Raw genomic sequence first — 14,729 nt, 5'->3', positions numbered from 1 at the left:
CAAGAAGGAGACATCCTCAGAGGGTGACCATGGAGACCCTTCTAAATCCTCTAAATCTGTATCCCACGTCAGACTCCTCAGGGGAGTCTACGTTTCATCTTACAAGTTCTCTTCTGAGGGACCTATCCGGAGGAGTCCTCTGGCGTGGTTTGGTGACTCACCCAATGGGGTGTCCTGGGACACTGGCTCTCTATGCCTGGGGGAGGGGGAAGGACGGTACAGAGACAGACACTGGCTCCTTTGGGTGAAAGAGTATCTGGATCTGAGGGTGGAGCCACCAAGGGTGACAGCACACCACCTCGAAGGCACCATGACAAGGGCCAGAGGGAGCCTCTGGCTCCAAAGAGCCAAGAGACCTCCTCTGTACCAAGGAGGTGGGCTCCAAGGCTGATGTAGGCAACAGGCTCACATGTGCAGAGGCCCTGAGAGGCAGGTTCTGAGCCTCCTGCTCGGACCTGATGGGTGAGCATCAGCTCTCAGACCCCACGACAGGAAATGGTACCGAAGAGATCAGAGCAGAAGTCGGGGCCGAAAAAACCCAGGGTGAGTTATCGGACCCGACAGTTCAACCACAAAAACACTCTGGCTTCTAAATTACTCAGGTCGGAGGAGGAACAGAAGATAGGGCAGCAACAGATGGTCGATTCCACTTCCTTATAGGGTGGACTCAAAGATCATGGCTAAAGCCAGAGTCCAAAGCAACCTCTTTGCCATCCGCTCCACTTCGCCATCTGACAGTCTCCTGGAAGATCAAGACGACGGGGTTGAAAATTCTAGGCTAACAGCCACCGACTGCAAAACAGGCGACAGAAATTGAGGAGGCCAGCTCCACCTATGGCTCCTAGTCAGTTCTGACAAAACTGGTGGAACCAAAGGAGTGGTATTTTCGGGCCCAAAAGCCTTCAGGTTTGTAGTGTCCTTTGATGGCTTTTTTGCCAGCTCAGAAGCATGAGCCAAAGAAGCTCTGTTGATTTTTCAGACCTTGGGGATAAAGAAGATTTAGATGAGGTCTTGTTTCCTTCCAATGCCTCAGCAAAAAGACCCTCGAGTAATCCCCTAAGTATAAGTTGTTCGTGTGTTCCTGCAGGACCCTGGAACTAAAGCCATGGCAAATAGCAAGAATCCTGAAGGTGACCCACACTTGAGCAATAGACACAACTAGTGTGCCTGTCAGTTATAGACACTGTGTACAGGAGTCACATTTCTTGAAGCCTGACTGCTTCACTTCTGGGTTTTTTTCCTTATGTCCAAGGAAGGGAAAGAACAAAACCACTGTCCAGAAAAACTACAATAAAGATAAAAAAGCTATCAGAAAAAAAAAAACTATCCAACTATTTCACACTACACAAAGAGAAGTAAATACAAAAAGGCTACCCAGTTTAAAAAAAAAAAAAAAAAAAAAACACATGGGCACGCAGAGAAGGGACTAAAGGAGACGTCTCAAAACCTCTTGAGGGAAAGGAAGTAAGAGCCTCTAACTTGAACGGGTTAAAAACAGAAAACCAAGACAAACCCTCTAACTTAAACAGGTTCAGAAAGGATAAACCAAAGATTTAAGAGACAGGATAGGGCTTGTAGGCCTAGCGGAAAGCAATAGCCAAGCACAACAAAACAAGTGAAAAATCTGAAGACTAGCACAAACTAAAGGTCTAAATACACTGTAAATAGCTAGACAATATCAAAAACTACTAGAACAGTAGGTTATTATAACCAAAAGAAATGCACTTAGCCTAAACCCAGCGAGAAGCACCCGATCTAGTTTAGTGGCAAACGAGATCTGGGTTCATCTTCCCTGGGCATTATGGGATAGGGTACAGTACCCTCAAGCTTTATACAGAGTCGGAACAGATACTCTGTTCCAAACCCAACCAGCAAGAACGAAGGCGAGATGGGACAGCATCACTGGTATTAAATTTTTTTTTTCCCCAAAATACATAGCTAGGCCCTAAACAGTGGAAAAACTCCCCATAAAGAATAAATTGTCTGTGGCAAGTGTCAAAAAACTGCCATTAAGAAAAATAGAAAAAGCAGTGTATTCACCGACAAACTGGCAGCCTTGTCCAGTTAGCCATCCAAAAGGTGAAGACATCTTAAGAGGAACTGCACTGCTGGAGATTTCACAATTGTGGTTGGGGGGGGGGGGGGGACTGAGCTTGGGAAAGTTGTTTGTTAAGCTGTTCCAATGCTGGTCAGCCAAACTGGGCATATTGGTAGGAAGAAAATTAAAGCAGCTCACTGCGCAAAATTAGTTTTATCAAATATGTTTGTGGCTGGTAGTGCATGGATGGATAAGCAAAGTATGACGAACTTATTAGCACACATCAGGCTTAAAAAATAAAAATGAACACGTTTATGGGGGACAGACACACAGAACCTCTTCACTTTAGTAATGTCTACTGCATTTCATGAGACCACAGCTCTCTTGGTAAACCACACGTTAAAGTGGTACAGATTACAAACCCCTTATCAGACAAGACTGGTTGTGCATAGACAAATCCAGTCCACAACTATAGATTTTATCACCACAGATTAGTAACTTAAGATGACAGCTGCCATGCTTATGCTATCAGCTATGAAAACGAGGTTATGACACATGTACAAAGCAACCAACCCTATGCTTTGATTAGCTTGTACACAAAGATATTTTAAATTAAAGGAACTTCAAAACTAGCACCTTCCCAAAAAATAAGGCTATTTTAAATTTCTGAGTGCTCCTTACAATAATGTATAAAAAAAAAAAAAAAAAAAAAAAAAAAAAGCGCTTTCCAAAAAATGGCCATCAAAAGGTCTGCCGTATTTACGTTTCTCTCCCCCCATGTCAAGTCATACATATAACAAGATCACCAGACATAAGGAAATGGTGTTCTGTGAGGTGAGAGCCCCAGTAATCCTCCATATAGTACAGGAATGTTTCTAAATTTTCCTTGACCTTAACTTACACTTCTCTCAGAGCCTGTTTTACACTACTGCCAACAGTTTCATAGCAACAGCCAATGTAGCTGGATTATAGGCTTTTTGGTAAACATAGTCCTTCAGATATTGACAGACTTTCTGCAATTGTTCAGAAGTGTGAAGACTGTCACTGCAATGAATTAACCTGTTGGAATCGTGTACACCTTGCAGCAGCTAGAGAGTAATTCTGCTATTCCCCCACTGTCTGCTGTATGAAGAGATTTTAATGATGAAATGAAAACTCCCCCAGAACATATGTAAGCTTATCCATTGCATCAGTTTCCACGTGCAGTAAAATCATTTGCTACAGAAACTTTTCATATTGGCTTGCAAAACCACTAAAGTAAATAAGTTACTTCACTACATATATCAGTGAGGCAATACTCGCAAAAATTTGAAACAGTATTCCCCAACATAACTAAATACCCCTACCACCTCCCAAATTCAAACTCCTTCTTAAGAACATCTAAACAATAACTGGCTCTGTTCCTGTATCACCCCTGGATAACTTCCCTTTGCCTTAACCAATACCTCTTGTGAAATCTCCTCCACCTTTTCCACACTCTTCATATTACCTACCCAACAGTAACCTTAACTCTTCTTCCACTAACCACTTCTGCACTTTAAAACTCACTCTGCTGGAGTACAGCTTGCATACATAAAAAAAATGGTAGCACTGTAGAAATCTGTATACGATGCAAATGCAACTTAATCCTATTAATAATGCTTAACATCTAACATTTTTGGAAATTAAAATTTCATCTGTATACTGAAATATATGTTGACTGTAATTACTATTTCAATCTTTTAATTTGTTACTAAATTTTTGTTATGAGACTTTTCCTCCTGGGCCTCCACTGAAAGTGGACCGCTGGTCCAGTTGGACTATCCCGGTGAACAAATGTAAAATAAATTAAATAAGAAGATAAATAAAAGCCCAGAGAAAGGACTTCTAGTATTGTGCAAGTAACTTCTCCCTTGCAGACAGTAAAACCTGAACTACCAGACTAAAACCTGCCCGAGGGTAAACACCAAGATCACATGAATCTTGACGGTCCTCAGCACCAGCCAACTATCAGCTTGTGGACAGTACCAGACAGGAAAAAGATACTTTAACTGGGATTTATCATGGAAGTGGAGACAAAGTCCTCTGACAGTTTGAGAGAGGTTAAGCTTTAACAGAAGAACAAAGAGCATTCCTTTTCTTAAATTCCAAACCAAAGAAATGAAAATACAGGCCAGTTCTTCACAGCTAAACTATACAGACATTACACCAAGGAGAAAAGAAACCAAAGATCAAACTGAACTGCAAACATGTAGATAACCTATTGCACCTTCCAGAAGTTGCGTGCCTACTTCAAGAGAAGCAACCACAAGACTTTAATCCAACATTATGGCAAGATCCAGACTGTGCTAAGCAGTTCTGGGCCATCGTAAAAGCCCAGCCTTGGTGGAGGCAGAGCAGACACTATAATGCTAAACCTATTCCCAACAGCCTGGCTAAGATACACAATGCAAACAAAACGAAGTCTACCATCAACAGATGATAAACTATGGGTCAGACAAAAAAGAAAAAAAAAACAATCATTTTTGAGCATATTTATCTTAAAATCTTAAAGTAAAAGTACACATGCAAACTCGAACTTCATTCAATGTTTTCTTCTAAGGCAATCCCAGAGATCAGTAGTATTGCCTTCTGTTCTATAACCACATCAGAAGCTACAATGGAATTAAATAAGATGTAAAAAGCTGCATGTGTACACACCAAGTAGCTCTGGTAAAGGTTGGGGATAAGAAGCATGCCATAATGGAACTAAAATAAGGCTGTAAGAGGACTCCATGTTTACAGCAGAACTAAAGCGGACTTCTACTGATAGACTGACAGAGGGTGGCCGGAACATGCAGTATCAGTAGCATATTTTAAGCCTTCAGGATGTCCATCTACTAAGGTGAGAAGGGGGTCAGAGGTTCTTGAACAACTTTGCGACTAAAGTGGAAACTGGTCCCAAGACTGAGAAGAAAAGGCATCCTCTAAGTTGAGTGGTGCACCATGTGATGGTATACTAAGAAAACACATGATTTGGACTCATCAGGTCATTAATGTCAGAAGTGCTTGGGACCATAAGGTGTCAATTTGTTGGGATAAATTGTACCTCTTTTGTGCTTGCTACTCAGTAACATTGATCCAGCTTCACTGTAAAGTTCTTTATACTACACAGACATTTTGTGCTAAAGCATCCAGAGATGATCCTGTTGGGTCAACTGCTGTGATGGCTTAGTGGTTAACTACTGTGACTATAGTGTACAGGGCCCTGGGTCAAGACCTGCAAGGGCCGTTTATTTGTGCCTCTTTGGCCTAGTGGCAAGACTTCTGCCTTGAACCAGCAGGTATGAGAGTTTGAAACTTAGCACCTCAAGCAATTTTGTTTTGCTCTGTTCCGCTTGACAGCTGTCAAAGTACTGAGACTGCACAGATGATTTAAGCAGTTTGTACGTAAAAATGAAATCTTTGTAATGTTTCAGTAAAGTTAATCCGGTTCAAATTACAGATAAAGACAAATAGCTAAAAAGCTATTCATCATTTCTTTAGTAACTAAAATCTTTAGTCAACAATTTCCATTTTGTACCCAAATACTGCTGCTCCAACTTGCCTGGCATTTATAAAAGTGGCTGCATCACTCAAGCTTTTGCCCCCCCCACCCCAGCAGCATACAATGTTTGGTTGCTCAATCAAAAAGTACTAGAGATAATATGGCTCAAAGCCCCAGTGTTTAACTTCTCAGAAAATAAATGTACTCTGGATACACACTTCACTGCACTGATGCTCCCTTCAAAGTTTGCTATGCAACCAAAAGGTTAAAATAGAAATGCGGTAGCCTGCTGACTGATATCACAGCTGATGCAATGCTGAAGGATCAGACAAGTGTAGTCTAATGATCATATCTTGGGTCACAAAAGCATCATGCCATACATTTATCCAGAAATATATATCACCGGAGGAAAGGATAAATGCAAAACAAAAGTAGTAAAGTTACAAATTCACACAACAGAAGGATTAAAATACCTTATCAAGTGATACCAATACTAGTCTGCAGATACAGGAACTGCATTCGCATTCTGCCAAGCAAGCCCTCACTAGACAGAGATAGAGGAAAGTTAAGATGAGGAGGGACGATAAAACAGTCCATGACACGCTGCACCTCGATGCAAAGCTCAGAGTCATAACCAATCCTAGGCAACAGACTGATCCTGTAGAAGGCATGATAAACAATCCACGACCCTGCACCTTGACACAGAGGGGAGAGTCATAACCAATCCTAGAAATTAGACTGATGCTATAGTTTTTTCTTACTGTTTACTGGAAAGTTTTTCATGAGTACCAAAGGTCTGCAAATTTACAAAGACTCCCTTGCCCAACTTTAAGAGCTACCAACTCATAGCCTGTAATGTGCAGGTGGAGGAGATCTTCTACAGAGAAACAGTTATTTCAATGGCCCAAATGGTGGAGGGTGCCACACATGTTTAAGCAGACAAAATTGAGACAAGTAGTTCAGACATCTGCAAACTGCTTTTCAAATTAGGAACAGTGTTGCTTCCTGTCAAGAGAAGCAGCAAACTAAACATCAGAAATTAAAAATATATATATATTGGACGTCCACTGCCAATTTCACCACTTAAAATCCTGCACACGTCAGATACTAAAATCAGACCATCTAGGCCATGATGTTAAACTACCACGACATGCATCTAAACCTACAAGCATTAAGTCAAGGCATCTAAACCTCCAAGCATCAACAGTCAAGGCACCATATTAAAATTATAAGAGGAGGTCAAACTAAGGATCACCCCACACACACTAATCCTTAAATAATCTCACTGTTCATAGGTTCATACTAGGCTATCTGCCCTAGGGCATATATAAGCCTAGCCAGAATGTGTTTGCATTTTAAATTTATTTTGCTATGCCCTTTTTCGAGGTTAGTATACTGTGCCTCTGTCCAACAGTGACACAGAAGTGATACCCGGGGTAACCTATCAATTATCTGGGCCACAAAATAGTAGGTGTCAAAGCTAAATCATAAATTTGATAAGCTGTAATCACATACAGAAAGTCTAGTGTTGCCAAATTAACCACCATCTTACTTATGTAGAACGTATGGCCGCTCAAACTAGGGTTGCCACCTTTTCAAATGGCCAAAGTGGGACATTTTTGGTACAAACATCAGATTTTACAGGCCGACATACCCACAGTCAGTACAAAAAGGATAGAACTTAAAAACTTTTTTGCCTAAATAAAAGCTTATTCTTGTAGCATTTTAGTTGCTTATTTTGTTTCTTATAACATTTAGGTTATTTTGGATACAGAATTTTATGCAACTATTACATAAAATATAGGAAATAATTTTGTACTAAAACCTCAGGACATTTGCCATTTTTAAAAATTTTTGGTCAGGACACAACTGCCCAAAGAGGGACTGTCCCTCGCAAAGTGGGACAGGTGGTAACCCTAGCTCAAAACTTCCATTTCCAAAATATGGAACACTTACTACTGACCAACAAGGAAGCTTAAACCATGATTATTAGCTGGTATTCATGTTTAAAAAGGTGACTTTCATGAATATGAGCCAATATCACCATGGATATTGGTCAAGACAACTCAAAAAATGCATGTCCCAGCCAGCACATACATGTTCCGTTTAAAAAGTCAGAAACCGACGAAAATGTAAACACGAGGGAGTAAAAAAAATGGAAGATTAGCGGCATCAAAGTTCCACCACATTACGTTTTTTTGCTTTAAAAAAAAAAAAAAAAAAAAAAAAACAAAGAAGATTGTGTATATCCTCGTAAATTACTGGCGCCACTAATATGTTGGTCTCGTAGTAGGTTTTAGGTCCACAACTTCAAAAAAAAAAACACACGTGATGGGGGATTCACTAAGGTGTTGTGGTAAATCAAGCCTGAAAATAGGGAGATGCTTACAAAAATAAGGACACTCTAAACTCAGTTCCCGAATTAGGAACCTCCTTTCAAAACGTGTACTATCCAACAGCGTGCTACAAAACCCTCGCACCGCCAGGAGCACAACTGCTTACAAGTGCGGTCAAACCTGGGCTGAGCAAGCAGGCCGCCATTACGTACAAGTCTGTAAATTCAGGTTGCTTACCGAGGTAGAGCACTGACCAATTACAGCCTGGCTCAGCCCAGCTAAGACAATTGTGCCACGTGCAGACCTTAAATTAGCACCGAAACTCAGCGGCTTTCCCGGGAATGTGCTTAAGTTGGGAATCCACAGTCGCAGCAAGACTTTGTCACACCTGTTCTTGTCAGTCTGATGTCAGATTCACTGCACCTCCCCGACTACGAGTTGCATTTGGAAAACCCAGTTAAAGATCACGTTTAATGGAACGAAACCTGCTTTTTTTAAAAAAAAGAAAATAAGTGTCCGCATGTACCTTTATGCTTGCAAACACTTCATATTGTGAAGCGCGTTTTTTTTTAGCGTTTAAATAAAAATTAATGTTTCTGCGTTAGGAATTAATATTGAAAAACAATTGGGATAAGCGGAATTTGTTAATATTCACAGGAGAGCAGGGGGCGATGAAGTCACTGTGGGATCCAGCTGTATCAGGGTAGGTAAGGAACTGTAGATTACGGATGGAATGGTTTCGCACCTTTAGACGTCATCTCTAAATTTATGCCAGTTCCCAGTCTGGAATTGGTCATCTGTATATGTGAATATTATGAAAGAATGAATGATTAAGCTATACAAAGTAGGGTTGCCACCTTTTCAAACGGCCAAAGTGGGACATTTTCGGGACACGCATCAGATTTTACAGGCCGACACGTACCTACGGTCAATACAAAAGATAGAACTTTTTGCCTAAAATCAAAGCTTATTCTTGTAGCAGTTTAGTTACTTAATCGGTTTCTTGTAACGTTTAGACATTTTCGATACAGAAATAACTTATGCAACTATTGCATAAAATATGGGACATAAATTATGTTCTACAATCGCAGGACATTTACCATTTTTAATATTTTTGGTCACCTTTAAACATTTATCCGTAAACAAGTCCTGTGTTCACTACTTGAGGGCCACACTAGACTCAACTGCCCAGAGAGGGACTATCCCTCACAAAGTGGGACAGGTGGTAACCCTATATAAAAGGAACGCGATTTGTCACGAAGCCAAGGATCAAACAGAAAGCAATGCAATCTGCTTTGAATATACCGCACCCTGCAAAGAATGAAACAGACACACAGGAGTCTCTCTCTCTCTCCGGTAGCTCAAACTACTAAGCAAAGCCTGCCAACACCTCCTCCCCCTGAAAACCCGTCCCGCTAGCTCGGCCACAAACTGTTGTAATGCGAGTACAGAGCATCAGCATGAAATTTATGACGGATATGAAGAAACACCAAAAATACAAGGCGAAAATTAAAAAAAAAAAAAAAAAAAACCCTCTACGACTTTATTTTACACCACCCCACCAGATGCTACCCCAAATCCCATTACTTTTCAGATAACACATACAAAACGCTCTGAATTAAGCCCTTAAAATGAGGGACGCCCCCTGTTAGATGGGACTAAGTCAGAAAGAGAAAGAGCCCATGTTCTGCCGCACCTTCGTTATCAAGGAATTAAACAGTGTGCTTGACCAGTGCTGAATCCTATTAAATTCATGGAACGTGTTACATTTTAGCCAGACTGAATTTCTCACATAGACTGCACCCCTCGGAGATGTGGGTGCCGGCTCCAATTACTGCCATCACCCTGTTAAGTCACCTTTAAACATTTATCCGTAAACAAGTCCTGTGTTCACTATTTATGAGGGCCACACTAGACTCATTTCACACCCTCTCTGCCTCGACTTCTGATGAACAATGTGAGATTTGTAATACTCGGACGCTGGGGAACATGGATGACCACCGCCCCACTTACAGCACCTCGCCACATCACTGCCTGCTTCACGAAAAGTTGTTTTAGAAGCATAATTCACATACAATAATATGCTGATGATCCACACCGTAAGTGCAGCCTTGTTTGTGATACTTCCACATGATTACATGTACCTGGACAGATGGCGTGGGGTCACCCTTACCATACATTTTAGCCCCCCACCCACCAAGCCATCGATGGCAAAGAAAATATCACACATTATACCTTATAAAGACATATCCTGTGTGTGTTTTAAACAGGTGTCACTAATATGGTAATCGCTTCTGTGCGAGTCAAACATACCTTTCTTTTCAGTTTTCACAACAATTCTACAACACAGTTAGAGGTTTTTACATGTTAGTAGGAAAAGGAAAGGTTTACATGTTAGTAGGAAAGTTTAGTTCTAACAACTACACAGAGCACTTAAGATAAACTCCAAAAAATGTGAAGCACCCCTTGGCGTAATGGAGCCAAAAATAAGTGAAACTACGACACAGCTCTCAACACTTCAGCTAAGCACTACTGTTAAAACGATAACTGCATGTTGACAGAGTTCTGCCAGGAAATAAAACAGTCAATCACTGCTTGCCATAAGCATGTAAAATATCTTACAAGGATCAGGACACAAATCCGTTCCCACTGCGGAACAGACAAACGTACAACGTTAACAAATTATAATAAGTTAATACTCCACTCAGGTCCAAGGAACAAGGTAAGCATACAACTCTTGTCAAACGATTGTAAACAGACTACGACATACATAGGTGTCCCTCACATTGCACAGACTTACCCAAAATATGAAGTTGAAACCAAACAAAAGATACTTGATGCATTTCACGCCTCCCTTGACGGGCATTTTGGAGTTATTCAACAGGTTATAATAAAATCCTTACAGAAACCAGACACTCGGGACTCCTAAGTGACGGAAAAGTTATCCCACTTGACTTGTAATGTGGAAAATGCCCTTGTTGTCCAAACCAATGCAGGACAGCACTACTACAGTTCCCTTCCTGGGTACTTGCTAAACACCAAATGCTCCTCTAGCAATGGAATCGTCGTTCAATACTCAAGCGCCACGCCCTTGTTATACTGCGTGAGAATAGTACCGCGTGGGAGGAGGGGTAGTAGCCAAAGGTTTGGTACTTATGCTGTTTCTTCCACCACCCACCTGTTAAAAAAATAAAATGTCCCCACAGATTTTAAATATTGCTCTTATAAACTTATAAAGCTGCTAGAAAAAGGATTTGTGTTAGCACTACTTTTTCTGAAGGATATGAAGTCTGACACTGAAACCCAGATGTATATAATTATTTCTTGACTTAAATCCTCAGATCATCCAAGTGATTTGCCAGAAAACCACAAATTTCATGAGGAAAAGGCCAAAAATATGAGACAAAAACTGGACAATTCATAGGTGGTTGTCTCTATTCCATAAAAAGGCACATTACTTGTAAGTGATGCCACTTATGGACAAGAGTGTAGCCAGGTGTACTCTCATACTCCACTGAGTACATTTTTCTGGGCGTCACTTAGAAAAATTGTAGATTTTACAGAACATATTGTGTCTGAAAAAGTCTAAATTACTGACTCCAGCAACAAGTATGCAGCTTGCGTACATGCAAGATTGCTAATCTAAAAACAATATGGTTAACAGTTTTACAGAGAACAAATGAAAATTATGCATACATTTATTAAGTCCTTCAGGGAACGGGCAACATTTCGAGAGCTGCGTCCATTTTTTTAAATGCCACATTGGGGGGGTACCAAAATATTTTTCTGAATGCAAAGTATAATTATTTGGCTGCACCATTGCTTATAACAATTAATTGGCTATTTTTAGAGGTACATTCCTATCACATAAGCATGCGTATACCTCTTACAGCAAGAAATCTGAAGAAAGCCTAAAAATAATCGGGGGACAAAGGCTGAACATTAGAGACACATTTTAAATATTAGTCTTATAAACTTAGAAAGTTCTTAGAATAACAGGATTTGTGTAAGGATATATTTAGCGACTCCAATCCTCAGCTGTTTGCTGTAAAACTGTACATTTTATCAGAAACAAACCAAAAATATGAGGCAAAAATCTGGACATTCTGCAAGAATCTGTTCAGCTGAGAAGTATGTAAGCATGATTTGTATAGCTCTAGTTTGGACAGTCTAAACATTCCATGCCCCTTGAGTAATACAGTTTCCAAGAGATGCTCATAAAAATGTACACATTTGATTTGAGTACATTGAGCAATGCCTAGCTACACCCTTGGATGATGATTTTGAGTAATTGCAGAAAGGGGAGAGTGCTCAGAGTGCTTGAATAATTCAAAATTTGGCCTGCTGGTGAGTGTCAGCTGCTCTTTGTAAAACATGCGTGACAGCATAAACAAGGATTGAAGTCATTAAATAACATCAGACAGTGTTTACTATCATCTTGCTTTCTACTGGCATATCACCTTCTGAAAACAAGAGAAGTCACAGCTGCACATGCAAGCATACCTCACAAATGTCTAGAATTTCCCAACATGTGTTGATTTTTGCCAGACACTTTTGGTCTGTTCCTCTTAAAATTTGCATTTTTTTCCTGGCAAATCCCAGAGGACAGAAGTCACTAAATAATAATGCACATTTTAGTTTCAGACTTGATATCCGTCAAGGAAAAATGCATACTGATGCATAAATCTGTTGTTCTAGCAACTTTCCAAGTTTACAATAAGAGCATATTTAATATGGGGCTGCCGCCTTTTCAGATGGCTAATGTGGGATACACGGGTGTGGCCAAATATATGACATCACAGTAGGTGTAACTACCATTTACTGTCATAGGCTCATGCATTCATAGGTATATACTAGGCTAATGACCACCAGGTCCATTGTAAGCCTAGCCATGCAACCCAACCCAATTATGTCTCTGTGTATCATGGGTTTTTATTGGGATGAAGTATGTTAGGAAGTTTCTAGAGGTTACATGGGGGGGTATATTAGTTTGTAAATTACTGTCTCCCTCTGTCTATAAGAGGCATGGGGGCCAGACCTGGGGTGAATTTTCAATTTCCCATCCATTGGTCAGGCTTATGTTTAAATAGGGTTAGAAATAGACTCTGCTTCACATGGACGGGGAGCCTGTTCCAGAGCATGAGGATTCACTGAGAAACATAACTGTGTTGCCAAAATGTCTTATGTTGTAAGCAAAATTTAAATCCGTGGATCTAGTGGTTCTGATGCTGTTCATTTTGTGGATGTGCAAAAGGTCCATCAGAGCTGGATCCGAGGATTCCTTATAAGCCAGGCATAGATCACCTCTTAGTAACCTGTGGGACAGAATATAGATGTAGGGCTTTAATGTGATCCATATAAGACAAGGTGTTTATACCATACAGAATATATAATCCACGAAACCAGCTGCCAACAACAGAACACCCACAAACGTAAGCTGGAAACTATAACTCATGGATGCACAATAAATGAAAACCGAAGTTGAAATAAAAATACGTTCTTTAATAGACCATAATAGTAACAAACTAATTGGTATTATGCAATTTCATCCACACTAAGGTGGACTTCATCAGAATGTCTAACAGTTTGCTCTATCAGTTAATTTAAAAACTTTTTGGCGCCAAAATCCACCCACTGTTAAATTTAAAATAACATAGTTATAATACATTTCAACAATGTTAAAATATGTAACGATCTGCCAATCACTAATACTGAATATATTTGTACTAAACTACAATCTAAATATTATCCCATAATAGACTATAAAACTTGTACAAAACACTATAAAAAGTTGTACTGTCAGTATATAAAGATCATTCTAAAACATCCTACGTCTACAAAAAAATACACAATTGTACATACTGATGTGAATATAATAGCTATTAAATAACTATTAAATAACCATGCACATGTTGGCTGACCATTGTTAAAAGATCAATATAAAGTTGACCAATAGTGTAAATATCAACAAATATATTGTTATTGACCTAAGGAGACTTTATATGAATACTTACAAAATATAACTATAACTTTTACCACACATAAATTATTCATATAATAAACGTCACCTTAATAGAATTGTGACAATGGAAAAACTTTTACCTATATCTGTTACTATACTAATGCAATTTCAAAATTGGTTTTATTGTGATGTATTCGTTTAACCCTGGTTCCCTAGCTGCATCAGTAAAAATTTGCCATATTATTTCCTTTTTGCTCAATTGAGCCTTAATGTTTCCACCTCGAGGTGTGTCTGAAGGTTGTCTTTGTCTTTATTAATAACTGCGTAAAATAATTGACTTCAGCCTTGAGGTTCTAGATGCTCACTGGTACACTTTAGAGATTATTTCCAACCCTTTGACCCATGAAGGCCTCAACAAAAATCATGATTAAGCAAAGTAATTCTTTCAAAGAAGAAACAAAGGATGTTCATGGTTTAATATTCAAAATACCGATAGCTTCCAAAAAGTTAAGAAGAGAAATACTTGAAAGAATCAACAATCTAGCAAACTATTCTTACAACTTCTCTCTACAACCTGTCTCTACCTCTTTCATTCACCGACTTATCCTCAAACTGAAACCCTGTACCTCCTCTGCTGACAAGCTTCCCTCCCTTTTTCTGCAAAAGGCAGCCAAAGAAATTGCCTACCCAATAACTATACTCATAAATAGAACCACCCAAGAAGGAACTATCCCTGACATCTGTAAAGTCTCTCATATTATCCCACTACACAAAGGCGGTAACTCTATCGACTATTCTAACTTTAGACCAATTGCACTTCTCTCACCTTTAGCAAAGATTATGGAGAAATGTATTCATCAACAACTTGTTCATTATCTCTCCCTACAC

General features: G+C 39.7%; 1 protein-coding gene across 1 annotated transcript in view; it reads right to left on the bottom strand.

The window, feature by feature from the left end:
- Positions 1-10,978, bottom strand: part of CD9 (CD9 molecule) — a 629,923-nt gene extending 618,945 nt beyond the window's left edge. Inside the window, exon 1 of the mRNA XM_044087176.1 lies at positions 10,680-10,978. Coding sequence (XP_043943111.1) covers positions 10,680-10,745 — 66 coding nt within the window. The 5' untranslated portion in view covers positions 10,746-10,978. The remainder of the gene's footprint in view (positions 1-10,679) is intronic.
- Positions 10,979-14,729: the final 3,751 nt, after the last annotated feature.

The sequence above is a fragment of the Protopterus annectens genome, chromosome 11.part0, assembly GCF_019279795.1.
Source record: "Protopterus annectens isolate FY-2018-M chromosome 11.part0, PAN1.0, whole genome shotgun sequence".
NCBI classification, from domain to species: Eukaryota; Metazoa; Chordata; order Ceratodontiformes; family Protopteridae; genus Protopterus; species Protopterus annectens.
This window is presented reverse-complemented; position numbering and strand designations above follow the sequence as displayed.